The following is a 20,274-nucleotide window of genomic DNA, read 5'->3' on the forward strand; positions in this document are numbered from 1 at the left end:
AAATGAAACATTTCAAAAAATATGCCAAAATAAAATGTATCCCATAAAATCCAAATGCCAAATAAGCAAAACCGAAGGCAACTGTGAGCTCACACTCTCCCCTGGAGGTCCTCTTGGTCCAGGAGGCCCTTCGTCGCCCTGCAGAGAAAACGCACTTGTTAACATGGCTGTTTTCTGAATAAATAACACAACAAGCACAAGCTCAGTGTATTTCTGGGTAAGGTTAATCACGTTACCTTGGGTCCAGGCTTGCCAGGAAAACCATCTGCTCCACGCTCGCCCCTGAGCCCCTTTAGAGACACAAGATTATAATTTAGATGTCATACTTTCAAAACTCGTCCCAGCCAAAAGCATTTTCCAGGCATATCACCAGCCCTGTGGCACCAATGAGCCCACTGTTTACCAACCAAAACATTTTTTTTTAAAGTTTGCTTGTGGTTTCTGTGCAACTTTTCTTTTATGAGGAAGCAGAGTTCGGATGAGCAGCCTGGAGCTCGCCTCCAAAATTGCCCAACAGCCACAACACACACAACTCTGCACAGAGTCTCACTCGATGTGAAGAATCTCCCAATCAAATGTACCAAAGCCCTGAGATTTGCAACAACGGTAAAAAGAGAAGAATAGACTTGTTTTCTGAGATTTTGGATTTGTTTTGCTTTGTCATTTTATCTTTTCTCATCCATGCGGACACTGCAAAGACGTAAGATTTAACTAAATTTATGAATATGGCTTCTTTAATTGATAAGTGTCCCAACACACGTAGCTGTAGCTTGTAGCTATCTGCCTGGCCTCATCTTTGCTAATTCAGTTCCACTGTGTTTCTGCTGTTGGAGAGTTTGCAATGTAATGTAATTATCTGGTAAATGACATGATACAGCTCATCCAAGAAGCTTGTGCTTCAGATGTGGTGAGGGAAATAACAGTATTTTATTAGCCTGTAGCTTAGCGCTAATTAACAGAATGTGCTAAATAATACACACATATATTTATGGACGGAGTGTGGTTGGTTAGCATCGTTTGCTTGTTAATGCAAATATCAAACCAGCCAGTAACCTGGAAGCACCTCACTGCATTAAGCCATGTAGTCAAGACAACCTGCTGAAGTTTAAACTGAGCATCAGAATGTGGAAGAAAGGTGATTCAAGCAACTGTGAACGTGGCCTGGTTATTGGTGCCAGATGGGCTGGTCGGAGTATTTCAGACACTGCTGATCTACTGGGATTTTCCCACACAGCCATCTTTATGGTTTACAAAGAATGATCTAAAAAAGAAAAATATCCAGTGAGCAACACTTGTCTTGTTTAAAATATCTTTTTGTTGTCAGAGCAGAATCGCCAGATTGCTTTGAGTTAATGGAATAGAATGGAAATATCCTTTATGGTCCTTCACTGGGAAAATTCAAGTGTTCCAGGAGCAAAGTGATAGCCAGGTGGAGCATACAGATTCACACAAACGTAAAGAATATAACATAAAAAACAATAAATAAGAGTGTATGGGGCAAATTTAGAGTACTGTACAGTTATTAAAAATAACACATTCAGATTCAAAGACATGTTGAGTAGGATAATTTACAAAAAGATGTACAAAAAGAGCTGTAAATGTAATTCAAATAACCAATAATTACAACTAAGGTATCAGAGAAGAGATTCTCTGAACACACAACATGTCAAACCTTGGTGCAGATGGATTAAAGCAGCAGGAGACCAGTCCTGTCAGCTAAGAACAGGAAACTACAGTTCACACAGGCTCACCAAACTAGATCACAGAGGATTGTGAAAACGTTACCTGACCTAATGAGTCTGAATTTCTGCCGTGACATTCGGATGGTAGGGTCAGAATTTGGTATAAAAACATGGAAGTGTAAATCTACCTTCTATCCACTGCCTTCTTCAAAATATGCCACAAGGAATTAAAGCTATTCTGACATCAAAAGATGGTGCACATGGTACTAGCTGTGTCACTTTTAAGTCCAAAAGGCCAGTATGACTGTTACCACCTGCAAAAGCTGCTTAGCTATCGCAGCCCAGCCACAAAGCTTTCAGTGCACATATTTGTGCTGTTGTTAATGCCGGTGGTTTTGAGCTTGGACTTCAGTCAGCAAACTGTTAATGACTTTTTAAAGTGTTGACGACTGTACACCTCTGCACTCGGTGAACCCAGCTGTGGACCCTAAATGCTTCCACTTTGCAATACCACTTACAGCTGAGCGATGGTGGGCTCGTCTTACAGCATCGTACTCAAATTCAACAAGCTCCTTAGAACCATATATTCTTTCACAAATGTTTGCAAAGGCAGACTCCATTACTGCATGCATGGCTTGACTTTATACACCTGTGCCAATCGGACTGGAAACACCTGAGGTGTGGGCTAATATTTTTGTCAATATAGCGTATATCCTGAAGGCTAAATGGAAAATTATCTTTACTTATATCAGTTAAGAATATGTGCTCCAAGATTTTTTCCAGTATATTCTGTGGTTTAGTTATGCTGACACTCAAACTTGGCTCATAATTACCTGAAAGAAATGGTAAAATGGTAAAAGCCTGAGAACCAAAACCCTTCCTTGTTGCTAGCTTGTAGCTTAGAGACTCACCAACCTCCCAGTCACCAACATTAAGGGGTCACAGTGAATACATGTAAAGGTTTTTTTTCTTCAGAGATTATGTGGAAGAACACCACAAAAATATGACTAACATTAAGACTATTATTCATGTCTGGCCTTACGTAGATGAAATTACTAACATGTTAGCAAAGAGTTGTCTAGTTTTCAATTCTAGCGGACAAAAAGCAACATCGGTATATCTCTGAAGCTTTTTGTGTTGGCACAAGTATTTACCAAATAAAACCTCTCAAGGTTATTTTATTCACAAGTTCCTCACAAATAGACTCAGAGTTTATTGTTCTTTATTGTTCTTAACATATCTACTTCCCCTCCAGCATTTTTTGAGCCCCTTTGAGGACATCTGCTACCACTGCTACGCAGACGATATCCAGTTTCTTTTAAGCCAAGATGTTTCTAAGCTACAGATTTTGAATGAGTGCTTAGATTCCATTAAAGTTTGGATGGCTGACAACTTCCTCCAACTTAACGAAGGAAAGACTGAAGTCCTTGTATGTGCCCCTGATAGACATGTACCTAAGATAATGAATGCTCTTGGTCCCCTTGCAACATTTGTGAAATCGTCTATCAGGAACCTAGGGGTCATTTTTGACCTGGCTCTCACTCTGGATGTTCACGTCAAATCTCTGGTTTGGTCCTGTTTTTATCACTTAAGGAACATTTCTAAACTAAGCCCTATTGTATCTCGTACTGAACTGGAGATTGTCATTCATGCTTTCATTTCATCACGACTGGACTGCTGTAATTCACTGTTTACATGTTTAAACAAAAACTCTTTGGAGCGTCTACAGATTGTTCAAAACGCTGCAGCAAGACTTCTGACCGAAACATCTAAGTAATCACACGTGACACTGTTGCTCATACAGCTGCACTGGCTCCCCATTGAATTCAGAGTCCATTTCAAGATTCTGGTTCTGACTTATAGAGCTCTTCATGGACAAGCACCTGCCTACGTCATTGAACTTCTACATCCCCATGTCCCTAGCAGGTCTCTTAGGTCATGTAATCAGGGTCTACTTGTCATGCATCATACAAGGCTGAGAACCAAAGGAGACAGAGCTTTTGCCACTGTGGCAAAGTGATATACAAATAAAGTTTTACTTACTTACTTACTTAATAGTTTGAATGCCAAAAACTGCTCATTAGCTATTTGCTTTATCAGTTAGCAAGTTTCTAAAGTTTCTAACTGTAAATGTCTAATCTGCTGCTGGAAACAAGGCTGATCTGCAGAGTGAGAGGGAACAAAACATAGAAAAGTTTGGAATTGTGAAACAAACAATAAGCTAACCGTAACCATTTTGATTAGCACACCTTTAACGTTTGTTCATCGTAGGCAAATCTAAAAGTTTCACTCACCATGGCACCGTCACTTCCAGGAAGACCATCCAGACCATCTTTACCAGGAATACCCTTTGAAAATCAGACACCAGATGCTGACATTCGGTGACACACACAGAGGAACTACCAACAAACACTTGGCATTATAAGTACCAGCATGAAGTTTTTATTCAAGCCCTCAAAAGGTTAACTCACAGGTTTTCCAGCCTCTCCCTGTTTGCCTGGAAATCCAATTTCACCTGGCAGACCCTTCCGGTGAGAGAAAAAACACAAAGGCATCTCATCATGTTTTGAAGCAAATCTTCCTTCACTGCTAAATCTTATGAGCAAAAATAACGACTTTCCTTTCTACATGTCAGTCACTTACAGGAGGTCCAGTGTTTCCTTGGTTTCCTGGTGGTCCAGGTGGACCCTGAGGACCCTGAAAAATAATTTTTAAAACGTCTGGAAAAAGTTGACTTGATCATATACACAGTTATTTAGGTGTTTAATGAAATAGATCGGGCAATGTGCCAAGACCTTATTTTCTTTTCTCTAAATCTCTAAATTTGAATTTATTTTAAATTTTAATCATATGGTTTTCCAGAAGGCAAAGTTCAAATCATTAGCGCCAAGCAGCCACTAGAGGGGAGTATTGCAGCACAGTTTACCACCAATTCAACCTTGGCTAGTGCTTGAACACAGGGGACATGTCTGTTTGGCTACAGGGAGCAATTTGGGAAATTAATTGGTATAACCTGTTGGTTTTAATTTAGCCTGTTTATTTTCTCTCTATTAAAACATACAATGAAGAGACCTTCGAGAGCACTGCAGCAATTTTGTGCTTTGTGGACCACAACAAATATTGAGCAGCCCACATAATTTAAATAGCAAATTATTCCTCTTCAGTTCTCCGTGAGAGGTCATCGGGGCATTATAGGAAGCACTGACATAAGATGTTCATAAACAACACATCAATGTAAACAGAGCTACATAGAGGATGATGCTATGGCAACTTAAAATGAGTATTACGTTTTTCCAAAGCAACATAAACAAAAGATGCTTCACCATCCCTAAAATACACACAACATATTGTGATTTTTGTTTTCCATGTTATTTTTAAAGACTGTATGAGCTAGAAACTTGGGACTCATTTAAGAAAAGCCCGGTGGGAAGCTGCTGTTTTGTGAGCCTCTATGCTGCTCACATGTAACTGTTAGGGTCGAGGTAATGCTGGCTGGTCTCATCCGTGAATACAAGTAGGGTTAATATGTACCGTATGTCTAGCTGTGGCTGAAAAAGAGGATTTGGTTAGTACGGCAGTCTCAATGGACATGTTTCATCCAGCACCGAGTCCTGTTCACCAGAGAGCGATGGCTCACCAACAAATCAAAATGATGCTAATCTCAAGACTTTTTTATAGACACTACTTCATATTTGCATTATTGCAATTGTTGAAAATAGAGTAGGAATTTAAATTGTACAAAATGAGGCAACATTTTGTCAGGATTATTTAGAATGGGGGAAATTTACACGTATTTTAATACAGCTCTAGAATCTGGAAGTTCATTTCTAGTAATTTTTTGTAAAGTAATATATATTTGTTTAAAAAATGTACTGCATTCACAGACAGTATAGAAGATGGTCATGGCTTCCACGTCTAAAGATTTCTTTTTAAAAGGCCACCAGGGGGCGATAGCTGTGGTTACAAAAAAGCTTAGAAGTGTACTTATATTTACATAGTCGTCCATTGGCTCATTCATTTCTGTCATTCAGTCAGTGTCAGAAAGGAGATTTTTCCAGGATGTGCTCATTGTCAGACCCATCTCAGGGCTTCAGAATGGGACTTCACACACCATCACAGTAGCTACGTTCATCTTTTATACTATTACAACTTTTTGTAGCTTTGTTTTTATAATAATGCTGTATTTTTACTAGAATTTACACATGAATAAATACATTCGGTCTGCACATCTCTCGTGATGGATGTATTTACGGGTTTGACCTATCTTTGATAAAAAACAACTCTGAGAAAATAATCTTTATCATCACTTTGCATGCTGCAAAATCCAAATTGTTCTTACAGCAGGTCCAGGAAGGCCATCCACCCCTGGGAGTCCACCTTCACCTTTCCTACCCTATAAGATAACAGTATAAATAGAACAATGACATGAACAAATGGTAACAATAATAAAATAATCAGCACACAATTGTCTTAGTGACATCTGAGAAATGTGAGCTTAAATTTGCTACTGAGGGGTTTAGAAACTTTGGAGTTCAGAGTGCAGTACTCTGAGCTATTCTTCAAACACAGCAAACTTGAAAACAGCTTTCAGACAATAAAACTAGGAATATTTTAGTTGAGCCTCTTTCATTTGTGACGCTCTCTAGAAATGATAAACTTGGTAAATATTACAGGGAAAATAGAAAGCTCAGAGATTTTGGTTAAACTTCAGTAAGCTGCTGATGACAATGATGTCGTCTCTGCCTATACTCCTCTGATGGTCTCATTTTACAAGTTGAGAAGCTGTTCCTTAAACAATAGTGTATCCATGTGCTTTTCTGTGGGAAGGTTGAGCAACACTAATCCAGTAGACAGCATTTCATTTTACTTCTCTCTCCCCAACCAGTCGCGGCAGATGGCCCCGCCCCTCCCTGAGCCTGGTTTTGCTGGAGGTTTCTTCCTGTTAAAAGGGAGTTTTTCCTTCCCACTGTCGCCATGTGCTTGTTCATAGGGGGTCATATGATTGTTGGGTTTTTCTCTGTATGTATTATTGTAGGGTCTACCTTACAATATAAAGCGCCTTGATGTTGTCATTTAGCGCTGTATAAATCAAATTGAATTGAACTGAATTTACTTTGGGCCATATCGCTGTAGATAGGTAAAATCTCATAGTCATGTTGGGTGTAAAAAAAAGTGTAAAAAGTAACGTGTTAAATGTAACAATGTAACAATTTGATTAATTTAACACATTACTGTACTAAATTCAGAAATTGCATTCCAGTTACAATTACGTCATTAGCTGCATTCTACAGGATTTTCAGTTATCGGCATGCCAGGCATACAGAAAGAAAAAAATACAATTTAAACAAACATTGGGATACAGTCAGCTGATTTCACTTTGTAAGAAAATGATGGATAGGTCTACAGAGGAGATATGGACATTACATTTAATAAGAAATAATGAATGTAACAATAAAAGAAAATTATTTAAGATTATTTTATGGAGTAACAAGAAGGAGTGTAACAAATTACTTTTTCTGGGAGTAAATGAGTAACGTACAGCATTACTTTTAAGAAAAGTAACATGTGTAATACATTACTTTTACTAGGTAATGACCCCAGCACTGTCTAGAAGGTATATTTGCATTAACAAAACCAAGATGTGAAATTGTTATGGGTTCTAGCTGTTATGTGTAGGGCAGCACGGTGGCGCAGTGGCCTCACTGCAAGAAGTGCCTGAGTTTGACTCCACCATCTGGTCAGAGCCTTTCCAGATAGGCTCTGACCAGCACAAAGACATGCAGTTAGTGGGGTTCTGTTAATTGGTGATTCCAAATTGCTCATAGATGTGAATGTGAGTGTGAATGGTTCTCTGTCTTTATGTGTTAGACTAGTGACCATCCAGGGTGTACCATGCCTATCGCCCTGTCGTAGCTAAAACAGGCTCCAGTGCCCCACACACCCTGATGATGATAAGCGGAAGAAGACCGATGGTGTAACTGAGAAACATTAGTTTTGGGGCAACTCACATTTTCCTATTAAAGCTATGGTCAAATTATACTTAAATCACACATTTACTTCATGATTTATTTATGAAATATCATTATTCTCACTATGTAGGCTAATTTTTCACAAAATTTTACTGTTTTAAGCTTTTTTTAAAAAAAAGCCTTTTGTGGTGATTGCTGTTGTTTCGCTTGCTTTCACATAAAACTACATGCTGCCAGATTTTTCTTAATAAGTTTGTTGACATAATCCTCTTCAGTCCTTTAAGATAGGCAGTCAGCATTCCAGGCTTCAATCAGCGATCATATAAGGATAAAGGTGAAGAAACAGGACTCAGCAGCACTGAAACCAGACAACTGATGACTGCTTTTCAGCAGCGGAGGTGAAAGCAGCTCAATCTATACCTACTCAACCATATGGCCAACTCTATTAGCACTGGCAATAGTGGAGGCCAACCCATTATCACAGCTCAGAGCCTAGCTTTAACTCCCTCACCTCCACACACACACACACACACACACACACACACACACACACAGACTGTCTCCCTGTGAATCTTCAGAGTGGGTTTAACAATCCAAAACCTGAAGAAAAAAAATAGGTCAAACTTCTCACAGTCTGTTTTTCTGCATGACTCTCTTGGAAAGTACCCCATGAAGCTGCAAAGTACTTCAGCAGGACTTCCACTGATATCATGAAAAAAACAAGGCTACATAGAGGGATGTTTTCTACATATTCTGAAACATAAACCCAGTGTGGCTGTTTTATTGATGCTGTTTAAGCATAAATATTTTGGAGGTAGAGTGTTTGTCTTTTGACAAGGTTTGGCTTGACTGTGTTACCCAGCTGAGCAATGACAAAGTCACATACTGCTGATAAGAAGTTCATTACTCCCAGTAGAGAAGGGAGGGGAGAGGAGGTCAATGTCTTTGTTAATGTTTTGGAGGAACACATTATGTAGAACTACTGTGTCTGTTTTAATTACAAACTGCTGTGTAATAGAACCAGTGTTGAGAGAGAGAGAGGAAGAAATATACGAGACACATGGGACGAGTTGTTAGAGAGCACTGATAAAAGCTACAGCATAGGCTCTGACTAGCATGAAGAATAAACAGCATCTTTCTTGATTCCATGTAAAATCAAAATAATCCAGCTGGAACACGATAGGTTAGGGACTAAACAGCCAATAAATATAAGTTACAGTTTTTCTCATGAAATCTTTGCAAATGATTTATTTTTAAGAAATTCTCAAAATGTGGTGAGGATAATATTAATCATATAACATATTTTTTTACTGATTTTTTATGTTTGTTAGTTTGTTTATTTGTGAATGTTACTGAATATCATAATGATGTAGTTTTGGTCATGATTTATCATTGCTCATAACCTTAACCCTATCCTTATTCTATCAGAATATATGTGTACACTACCAGTGTATTTGTATATGATTTATAGTAAAGTGCAAAGTTTGGACACACCTTCTAGTTCAATGATTTGTCTTTATTTTTACTACTTCCTACATTATATATACAAATTTAAGACATCAAACATTTGAAGCAATATATAAACGTACTTAAGTAACTCTAAATATGTCTTATATTTTAGATTCCTCAAAGTAGCCACCCTTTGTTTTGTTGACAGTGCTGCAAACCCATGACCTTCTCTCAATGAGCTTCATGATGCAGTCACCTGAAACGGTTTTCACCTCACAAGTGTGGCTTGTAAGGGTTTGTTTGTGGAATTTCTTGCCTTCTTAATGGGGCTGGGACCATCAGTTGTGTTGTGTCAGGTTGGTACACAGCTGACAGCCCTATTTGACAACTGTTAAAATCCATATTATGTCAAGAACCAATCAGCTAAGTAAAGACAAATGACAGTCCATCATTACTTCAAGCACTGAAGGTCAGTCTGTCTGGAAAATTGCTAAAACGCTGAATGTGTCCCCAAGTGCAGTCGCAAAAACCATCAAGCGCTATGATGAAACTGGCTCACCTGATCCAGGAGAAGAAGCCCAAGAGTCACCTCTGCTGTTTAGGATAAATTCATCTGAGTCACCAGCCTCAGAATTAGGCTCAGATTAGATTAGAGCCCAGATAAATGCCACACAAAGGTCCAGTAGCAGTCACATCTCTACATCAACTGTACAGAGCAGACTGTGTGAATCAGGCCTTTATGGTCAAATAGCTGCTAAGAAACCATTAAGGAAAAGCAACAAGCAGAAGAGATTTGTTTGCATCAATGGAAATCTGCGCTTTGGTGTGATGAGTCCCAGTTTGAGATCTCTGGTTCCACCCGTCGTGTCTTTGTGTGAAGATAAGGTGAACGGATGGTCTCTACATGCATGGTTCCCACCGTGAAGCATGGAGGAGGAGGTGTGATGGGGATGCTTTGCTGGTGACATTGTTGGGATTTATACAAAATTGAAGGCACACTGACCCAGCATGGCTACCACAGCATCCTGCAGCGACATGCATCCCATCCAGTTTGCGTTTAATCAGACCATTATTTATTTTTCAACAGGACAATGACCCCATATACACACTTGGGGCTGTGTAAGGGCTATTTGGAGCAAGGAGGGGAGTGCTGGAGTGCTGTGCCAGATGGCCTGGCCTCTACAGTCACCTGACCTAAACCCAATCAAGATGGTTTGGGATGAAATGGAGGCAGAATGAAGGCAAAAGGGCCAACAAGTGCTCAACATCTCTGAGAACTCCTTCAAGACTGTTGGAAAACCATTTCAGGTGATGACCTCATGAAGCTCATCGAGAGAATGCCAAGAGTGTGCAAAGCAGTAATCAAGGCAAAGGGAGGCTATTCTGCTCAGTATGTTTTGCAAAAATTTCGTTTTTTGGTTTTCTCCAAAATATCCGGCTAGGGTTTGAGTTTAAAGCTAGGATTGGGATCGTGACTGATGATGACTTAGACCCCCGAAAGCATTTAGTCAGGTGACCCTGAATCCTCCCTTAGTTATGCTGCAATAGGTGTAGTCGGCTGGGGGATTCCCATTGAGTGTTTTTTCTTCAGTCGCCTTTCTCACTCACTATGTGTTAATAGACCTCTCTGCATTGAATCATACTTGTTATTAATCTCTGTCTCTCTTCCACAGCATGTCTTTATCCTGTCTTCCTTCTCTCACCCCAACTGGTTGCGGCAGATGGCCCCGCCCCTCCCTGAGCCTGGTTTCTTCCTGTTAAAAGGGAGTTTTTCCTTCCTACTGTCGTCAAAGTGCTTGCTCATAGGAGGTCACATGATTGTTGGGTTTTTCTCTGTATGTATTAGATGCATCTACTAGGAGTGCACAGTGGTCCACCAGTATTTTTAAACACATAATAGAGCTTTGGGATAAGAATTTGGAATGAGGCCATGAGTAGTGCAAGGTCACAGCAGCATTTGTGCCAAGTTTCTTAAAGATAATTTTTTTGTCCCCTGATTTCCAAGACACTGAGGAAGAATTTTACAAAACCACACAATTACATGTTCTGACAGCACAGAGTAAAGGTTGCCACAGTTGACGATTTAGACCTGACAGGAATTAGCTAGATCCAAACCCCTACTCTAAACCCTAGATAGATTGCCTGTGTCCTGAAGGTGTTAATCCTCTGAGGCCTCATCATTGCCCCCCTTTTGCCCCCCTCACGCCCAACCCTTTGCAGCAGATTCAGTTTAATTCAATTTTATTTATTTTGCACCAAATCATAACAGACACCTGAAGGCGCGGTGAAGACCCTACAACTACACAGAGCAACAATCAGATGCCCCCCGTGAGCAATGCATCACGACTTGTTGTGATTTTGAGCTACATAAAAAATTTGATTTGAACTGAAATGAATTGAACTGAATATCATTTTCAAGCTGAAACACTTCCTGTGAGTTTAAAGTACGTGTATTCACTCAGTTGCTAAAACTGTCAATGCCATATTCAAAAGTAAGGTGAAAAAACAAAATGTGTCCGAGTTCCACTGTAATTTAGTTTAAAATTGCTGAGTTACATAAAACCAAAAATACAATTTGGCAATGTAATAAGAACAAAGAAACAGGCTGCTCCTCACATGACATCTAACCACGGGGCACGGCTCTATCTGTGTCTTGTGGTTAGAGCTGGAAACAGAAAGTCAGATGATGCAAAGATAAAACAATCATCAGGTGAACTGATCCTCCCCCGGTACAGTAAGGTGATATTCTGACACCCTCCCAACAAAATGAGATTCTTACCCTCTGGCCAAATTCTCCAGGGTTACCGGGTAAACCTTGTTCACCAGGAGGACCCTGAGGAATAAATCACCAAAAATTAAAACCGCAAAACTGGCATGTTAATAAATTGTTGAGCATTGCATCTGATTGTGGGTTTTCAAACAACAGCAACTATCAAAAGTTAAACAGCAGGAAAGCGGAAGAAAGGAAATAATAAATCAGGATCCTTACAGGAGGCCCTGGGTGTCCTTCAGCACCTGGGGGCCCTTGTGGTCCAGGCTCACCCTGAAACAGGTCAAACAAACAAGTTTTATTACAGTAATAGTGAAAAATTTGTGAAATTAATCATCAAACTTTTCAATACAAGCTTAAACTTTAAAACTTATAAAGGCACGAGTCCAACATGAGATCCTTTCTATACATTTGGTTGGGTAGTTTATCATGCATTTGATTAAGCAAATTAATATATTCTCTTCAATCCATTATTTCCATTTACTGATATCAATATTGGTTAGTTTTACAATTCCAATTTTCATAAAATGCCATATTTCACTTACTTTTCATGCACAAAGCTACATTTTCCAAAGACCAAATACACCAAATTATTCATAAACAGCATATTTTGTGAGGGTTATTTTTATATTGGTGCCTGGATTTTCATGCTGCAGTAACAATCTGCTTTCAGTGAAACTGTTAAACAACTGCTCACCTTCTCACCCCGTAAGCCTTCTGTTTGTACCTGAAATTAAAGCACTGAATAAATAATGACATCCTCACTTGGATTTGTGAAATTCATTGATAGTTACTGTGATGAAAAAGCATTTGCACAGTGTATGTCATTTCTTTTCTCAAAGAAAACAATATATCCATCATTAGTCATCATTAAGCTCATTTTCTTCATCCCATTAAGAGATGTTAAAACTGTGTTTAACCCATCAACTGAAATAATCTATATTTTTAGATATAATAACAAGTGTTGTCAAGTTTCAGCTAAAGTCCTGCACTTCACTAACAGACACGGTGATCTCACTTCCTGTCTTTTTATACACTTCAGTTAAAAACACGACGATCGCTCTTTGATGATCTGCTCTGTCTTTAGCAATAATCATTAAAAAATAGTTAAAATGCAACATGTGAGGTTTAAACGCATGCTGCTGTAACCCTGCTATCTTCATCATGACACAAACCTATAATCCTTAAGATTATAATTCTTATGTACCTTTGGTGTATTTTTGGCACTTACCGCATCCCCAGGTAATCCGGGAAGACCTCTCTCCCCCTGTGACATAGGTCACACAACAAGGACAAACCCATCATTAGAATCAAGAGGCTCTCAGGGCAAAGTCCCTTAAGGGATATGATGACAGCACAGCGACAACCATAATTTATGAGATGAGCTGTGCGGATGCTTACTGCAGGCTAAAAGAAAGTGAAACTTGTGGGTAAAGAACCACGGCAGCTCTTTGTGCCTGTGTGTGCATTAGTGTGTGTGCAGCTGGGTGTGGTAGAAGCATGTGCGTTCCACTGGAGGAATCATCAAAGTTGGTAATTACAGACAGACAAATGAACTGCGTTTTAGTTTCTCAGACAAATGAGGGGGCAGACTTTGATGGTGCACAGAGGAGACTGAGGAATGTCTGGAGAGAGCAGACAGTAGCTTGGGAAGCTTTTGATAAGTCTTTGAAAGAACTCATATCAGCAGCACTTAATAACATTACACAACAGTATCATCAACTTGTAATCAGGTGAACAGTGTTCCAAATACAATAAAGGTAAGTGGGTGGGCGTACCTTGTCACCTTTAACCCCGTTGGGCCCAGGTACTCCAGTCAGACCTCTCAAACCCTAATCAATAAAAGAAAAAAAAACATAAGCAACAAAAACCTTTTAATACAAAGGTGACGGACCAAATGTGTCACCGACTGATGTCGCCATCAAAAATCAACACTTACATCCTTCCCAGGAAAGCCAGGTTTTCCAGGTAATCCATCAAGACCTGTCTCACCCTGAAATGGGAAAATTACATTTTCTCTTTTAAAATGTAGGCAAACTTCAAAACCCAAGATAAAAGAACCTTCGAGTAATGAATAAAGAAGGAAATAAGAAACAAAAAACATAATAGCATAAAATCATAATAGGACAAAATAATAATAGCTCTTGTAGCTAAATGCCACAATACTGGGGACAGTTTCACACAAGTTAATGCTGACTTAGACATGAAAATGTGTTTTGCTTAATAATATCAAATTTACTTGCATAATAAATTACATCCAGTACTTCCTATACAAAAAGTTCTTCACTTGCAATATACAATATCAAGAAAGACCTTCAATAAAAGGTCTACACTACCATCAGGTTCCTCCACCATCACCAAGTATAAGACTTGTTATTAACATGTCCTTTGGGCATCCTAGATATCTCTACATAGTGGCTTTGGTTTGAATCTGACCAACCACAGTCGTGGTTAGTACGGACGTGCTTAATAAAGAACAGCTTTTTCAGTCAGCAAGCACAACTTTAAATCAGTCCTGTGTGTCTCCTCCAAACCACCTATTCCCTTTATCGCTTCACTGAGGTAAGGACTTTGCCAGTACTTTTCAGCAACAGGAAATTGCTTACTGTCTGACTGAACAGCTGATGGACAGCTCTAAAAGGGGCATCAGTTTGTCTGAATGGGCCTATATGTGCTTAGAACCTGCTACTCATCCCCATGCCATACGGCAGAGTGATCAGTGGACTGATTTGATGCACAGTTCTTTATTCAAACCACGTTAAAGACGTTTAGCTTGAAGTTAAAGCTGACCTCTGAACAAGAAACACTGAGTACAAAAACAACTCAACACAAAGCAGCATTAAATAGTTGAAAACAACTGTTGATTCAGGGAAATAACCTTTCACTGAATTATTAAAAGCCTAAATAACATTCAGTGTGATGGCAAACAGCTCCTAGAAAACCTAAGACATCAACAAAGCTTCAGCGAGCCTGAATGAAGTGCATTATATCCTGTAACGCCCCCACAGAATTCCAGACAGGAAGTGTGGAGAGTAAATCAAGGAAACCACATCTGTTTGCACAATTACGCCTCTCAGTTCTCAATTCCTCTGAGAAGAAAAGTCTCTTTCTGAAAAGTTAAGCCCGTTATCAGGATTTGCAGTATGAGCTGGTGTTCTGCGCAGGTTCAACCTAGAAACGTGGCCCAAATCCCAGGACATGCTGGGAAAGCAAATGAGCTAACTCTCTCGTGACCTTCAGCAACAACTGTTTTAAAGATGTAGCTCGTATCTGCTGCAGCGGAACTGTGTGGCCAAACGATTAGTGGCTGTAGCAGGAGGCCCCCAAGTAGGAATAAGTGAAGAGTGAAGCAACTGTTTAAACTCTATCAGGTTGCCGGTGACCTGGTCAGGTTCACGTCTACCTCTTTATATGGAATTTTCACAAATTTAGTTTACCCAAATGGAAAACTTTAATTGTCATTAAAGTGTATTTAATACACTTTGAAAGATGTGAAAGGTAAAATCTTTTAGTTTCTGAAACTGTGTTTGTTGTAGCATGTGGCTACAATGCAACCTATCCATAAGCCTAAGCCGAAGTGGTTTTAATACGTGACTTACCCTGGTTCCCGGTGTTCCCGTTTCACCTTTTGTACCCGAGTCACCCTATAACAAACCAAAGCAACATAATTATTTTTATAGAAATATATTTCTATAAACTGCCATCAAATCAGACCATCATTGGGTGGAAGTTAATTCGGATTATACTTACAGTGACACCTTTTGGCCCTGGTGCACCAGGAATTCCAGCATCCCCTTGAAGACCCTGTGAAATAAACAAAACAAATACTTGTATTAATAAAAGTTACTGACTTCCACCAAAGCATCACTATTTCTGACTCGAGCATACTGAGGCTCGCTGGGGTCGGCTGCAACTCCAAAAGATAAAAAATAGCTTCTGTCAGTGATAAAAATTATCCCAAGAAACCCTTAAATGTTGACTTATGACCTTCTGTCCACAAGCTACCCATCTAAAATGAGCAACTTTGTTGATGTTGTGACATGATCAAACCTTGATAGACCTTCGCAAAATTAGAGAGAGAACCTCAATGATCAGATGATCTCCTATGAGGAAGCAATTAGTGACAGTGGGAAGGAAGAAGTCCATTTAAATGGAAGCAACCTCAGGCACAAGTTTCTTCCAATGTCACCTCTACTTGCAGCCCGCATAATGACGTGAAGAAATATTTTTAAAAATTATTATTCAAAAAATAATTTAATATAAAGGCAATAGGCAGAGTGTTACAGGCATAGCCCTAAAGAATGTAGCCTCATGGACGCAGCTGTTGTAAGTTATTAAGACTCGACTGTACACCGTGTTCGTGTTTTCCTCCGACACAATAAGTTCTGTTGGAGCAGCCTTTCAACTCCTCTCTCTGTCTCTCCCTAGCAAAGTTGACCCAGACAACAAAGTAAAGCTAGTTTTCAGCTACGAGCCCGACATGGAACCGACGTATTAGCCAGAGGTCCCTTTACTACGGTTCAGAGTAAAGGGACCTGTTTTATATACGCGCTGAATAGTTTTCTATACGAGGTCGCTGCAAAAAGTGCAGCCTTACCTAATGTCCACCCTACTGTTACTCATTTTATATTAAGATTTAAAAATCTAGTTGCTATTGGTATGGTGAGTAACCTTCAGTAATAGTAATAAATCACACAGCAACAGTACATTCATGTAGTTGTAAAAAAGCATGATAATATATTAAGTAATCCAAAGTATTCACAATACGTTACTCTCATTGAGTAACGTATTCCCAACACTGTAGAGCAGCCTGATAATAACAAAATATATAGTCCAGCCTCAAAGTTCGTAAAGCTATGAAGCAGCAGTAAAAATGTTTATTTATGAATTGAGCCAGTCCTAGGAGGTGTTCACTGTTTTTTTAATAATCTCGTATATCCTGTGCTGTGTGGTGATGCTCGTTCGCTTCAGTCTTGGGCAGTCTGTCACAGGCCAGTGGCCCAGCTTGAGCCCGCACCCATACTCCCATCTGCCTGACTCCCTCACCAGATGCTGCAGCTTCATCCAAGAGAAAGTCACCCAAACTGGCTACCCCCTTTTTCACAAAAAATCAATACCAGCTTGAGAGGAAATTGTTCAAAAAAACTTATGTACACTCACTTAACAGAACAAGTGCCTCTCTGAGATTGATGCCAAAACCAGAATAGCTTGAGTTTTTTTTTCCTTTTTTATATGGCCTGAAATTTATTTAAGACCTTTTCAAAACTGCATGTGCAGTCGCTCTTGAATGGATTAAAAGTTGGTAAACCACATTCACCCACCCTCAGTCCAGCTGGACCTGGTAGCCCTGGATCACCAGCCAGTCCTGCTTCACCCTGATTATGAAAAAAAAAAACATTTGCACAGTCACAACGTCTGCGTTTTGAAAAGAAATAGAAAACAAAGGTCAGAAAGTTAGACGAGTTCTTTGAAAATTTATAATTGTTACAGTTTTACCAAATAGTGTTATAAATACATGCCAATAAGACATTATTTCAAAATAAAACAGAAAACTGTCACATAGAATCCTCATCTACTTTTGAGGATTCTATGTGAACTCATCTAGTGTCCAAACAAAAACTGTTTTGTTTGGACACTTGGAAATGATGAATAAAATATAAATACACCATTAAGAACACCTGTTATTTCATGGAAAAAAAAATCAGTAAATGCTTTTTTCTAAACATCTTTTTATTTTTTTAAATATGCATATATATTTAATACTGTAAATTTTGATATATGGTATAAAAATAAAGGTAACACCATAGCTGTATAAGTTTGCTTCTTACTGTGTCGCCTTTGTCTCCAGTTAAACCATCAATGCCTGGGATTCCACCAACTCCCTGTGAGATGGTTGAAAACACACAATCAGTACCAGTTTGGAGCCGTTTAAAACTCTAAATAAAAGTCAAAAGATCTCCAGGTCTCCAGGTTCACACCTTCTCTCCTTTTTGTCCAGGAGGACCTGTCAACCCTATGCTGCCTCTATCACCCTGTGAATACAAAACAAGCGTTAACGTCTATAGTTCAGTCACAGTAAGGCATGCAGGGGGGCCGGGACAGGCGGCGGTGACGTGCTGTCAAAAAAATCAACGCAGCAGTATCACAGAACATGGTTTAGTACCCGATGGATGGACAGTCAATTAAACACGAAGAACAGGAGATGTATTATCACTGCACACACAGTAACACACAAAGTTAAAGTTATACACAGAACACAAAGACTCACATAAACCGAGACAAACAAAACACTTTTGAGTAAAGGTTCGGGAGCCAGAATATCCTTACAGCTTCACCAAGACCCGCTATGGTTTGGTCGCACATTCGACCAAAGACTCAAGGAACAATGGCTTCCCATTGTCCTCAGAGCATCACACTTTTGGTTTGTACACTGATGTCATCTTCTGTGCCAAGGAATCCCTCGTCTGAGCAAAAAGTAATGGCTGTTAAATTACACGGTACCATGAGGTCTCACCCACCGCAAGACTTCCCTCTGCTTCATAAACCACTTTACAAGTCACAGGAGGTTGCCCTTTAATTATTTCAGGCTTATATCATATTAGCACACGTCGTTTAGATCAGCAAAAGGGACTCCTGTCCTGCTGCACCCCATGGCAAAAAGACATTATCCATAAGAAGAGTGCTGCACAGGGAGCTGCCTGTTCTAAAGATGCGATTTGATTTGAAGCAATTAAACCAGTTTTGATTTTGCTCCCCCGCCACGTGCTCAGGGAGACTCGATGACCAGCTCAGCCACTTTGAACCGCAGCTTAAAGTCAGTTTACGTCACGTGTTTGCAACAGGTTTCGAAAAGCAGCAAATTGCAGCCTTCACATGGAGAAAGTGAAGACAGATGCTTGCGCAGCAAGAAACAGAAAAAGCAGCAAGGCGCATTAAAGTTCGATTTAATGCGCGTTTTATCAAACCTGCAAGTTTTTCTTTTTTCAGCTATAACAAGTAGAAAAGTCAAATAAATGTATCATGACATGACTTTTGCTGTCGCTCTGACTGCGCTGTCCCCCTGTAGTGCACCTGTATTATCCAGAAGAATTTACAGGTGTGTTCTCAAAACTATCAGGATAACACTTCTCGTCTTTTAGATCTCTTGGGCATTTTTAAGTGTCCCTTTCAGTGCAGTGTGAGTGGTGAATACCGAGAAGTTTGTTTCAGGGAATAAATTACACCGTGGGACTCCCGGCTGGCACTGGAAGGCAGCACAGAGGCTGTGATTTGTGCAGACTGGGTGGGCGTCTGCACTGGCTCCCTGCTACATATCCTCTGTGGTAACCTGTCCTATAATTCATACATCTGTTACTCTGACAATAAGAGATGTATGAGCACGTTCCTAGACACTCCCAGGAAAAAACATATAGAAAAAAAGGCAAAGCCAAAAAGCGAGATAGCAAGAAAGACTTGAATAAAATAGATCTGAAGGAGCAGATTAGAACATTTTGTCTACATGCATATAAAATATGCACAATACACAGACAAACAGATGATGCTCATGCAGAGTTGTGAAGGACAGGTTTACTTACCTTCTCACCTCTGCCACCTTTGACAGAGTTTATACTGCCCTGCAAATAATTAACCAATAAGGATTAATTATTATCGAGGCTGAAAGAAAAGCAGGAAAGCTTGAAAGCATAGCATGTGACGTGACCAAGACTAGTTTATTTACAGTGGGGGAAATAATTATTGGATTTGTAAATTTGCTCCAATCACAGAAATGAAGGATTTTTGTGCTGAAATAAGTATTTGATCCTCTAAAGTTTGTCTGTGTGCCCATGTGGCAATCAGTTTTTTCCAATCCAACCTCTTCACCAACACAGGCAAGACCACAGAGCTGTCCGTCACGCTCTATGTAAGATCTTACCTGATGGGGTGAGGATGATCATGAGAAAGGTGGTGGATCAGCCTAAAACTACACGAGGAGCTTGTTATTGATCAGACGGTGGCTGGGACAACAGTCACTGGTAACATTTAAATGATTCAAAAGGAGGTTCTGGAGAAAACGCTGTGGTCAGATGAAACTAAACTCAAACTCTTTGGCAACAACTCGACCCAACTGAAGAAAGAGAAATGCTGAGTATGTCAAACACTCAAGTGGCAACATAATGCTTTTGGACTGCACTGTACAGGAAGACTTCACAGCACAATGTACTGTAAAATCTTGAATGAGAACCTCCTTCCATCAGCCAGAATACAGAAGATGGGTCATAGATAGTCTTCCAGCATGACAATGACCCAAAACATACAGCCAAGAAAACAAAAAGGATAAAAACAAAGAAGCACATTAAGGTCACGGAGTGGCTTAGACCTTCTCCGAACCTCAATTTTATAAATTTGTGGAGGGACATTTGAGTTG

The 20,274-nt window shown here is 39.7% G+C and overlaps 1 protein-coding gene across 4 annotated transcripts in view; it reads right to left on the reverse strand.

The window, feature by feature from the left end:
• col22a1 (collagen, type XXII, alpha 1) overlaps positions 1-20,274 on the reverse strand; it is a 66,881-nt gene that overhangs the window by 26,396 nt on the left and 20,211 nt on the right. For 2 of the 4 annotated variants that reach the window (XM_084919417.1, XM_084919416.1), the window contains exons 13-30: positions 19,445-19,483; positions 17,849-17,902; positions 17,699-17,752; positions 17,192-17,245; positions 15,621-15,674; positions 15,470-15,514; positions 13,810-13,863; positions 13,649-13,702; positions 13,102-13,137; positions 12,568-12,597; positions 12,090-12,143; positions 11,880-11,933; positions 6,022-6,075; positions 4,326-4,379; positions 4,154-4,207; positions 3,977-4,030; positions 237-290; positions 94-138 (exon numbers count right to left, since the gene is read on the reverse strand). In XM_084919417.1, coding sequence (XP_084775543.1) covers positions 94-138; positions 237-290; positions 3,977-4,030; positions 4,154-4,207; positions 4,326-4,379; positions 6,022-6,075; positions 11,880-11,933; positions 12,090-12,143; positions 12,568-12,597; positions 13,102-13,137; positions 13,649-13,702; positions 13,810-13,863; positions 15,470-15,514; positions 15,621-15,674; positions 17,192-17,245; positions 17,699-17,752; positions 17,849-17,902; positions 19,445-19,483 — 897 coding nt within the window. The remainder of the gene's footprint in view (positions 1-93; positions 139-236; positions 291-3,976; positions 4,031-4,153; positions 4,208-4,325; positions 4,380-6,021; positions 6,076-11,879; positions 11,934-12,089; positions 12,144-12,567; positions 12,598-13,101; positions 13,138-13,648; positions 13,703-13,809; positions 13,864-15,469; positions 15,515-15,620; positions 15,675-17,191; positions 17,246-17,698; positions 17,753-17,848; positions 17,903-19,444; positions 19,484-20,274) is intronic. The other 2 variants (XM_084919418.1, XM_084919419.1) reach the window with 2 other exon arrangements.

This window comes from Perissodus microlepis, chromosome 22 (genome assembly GCF_051167445.1).
Source record: "Perissodus microlepis isolate ML-2025 ecotype Zambia chromosome 22, ASM5116744v1, whole genome shotgun sequence".
NCBI lineage: Eukaryota > Metazoa > Chordata > Actinopteri > Cichliformes > Cichlidae > Perissodus > Perissodus microlepis.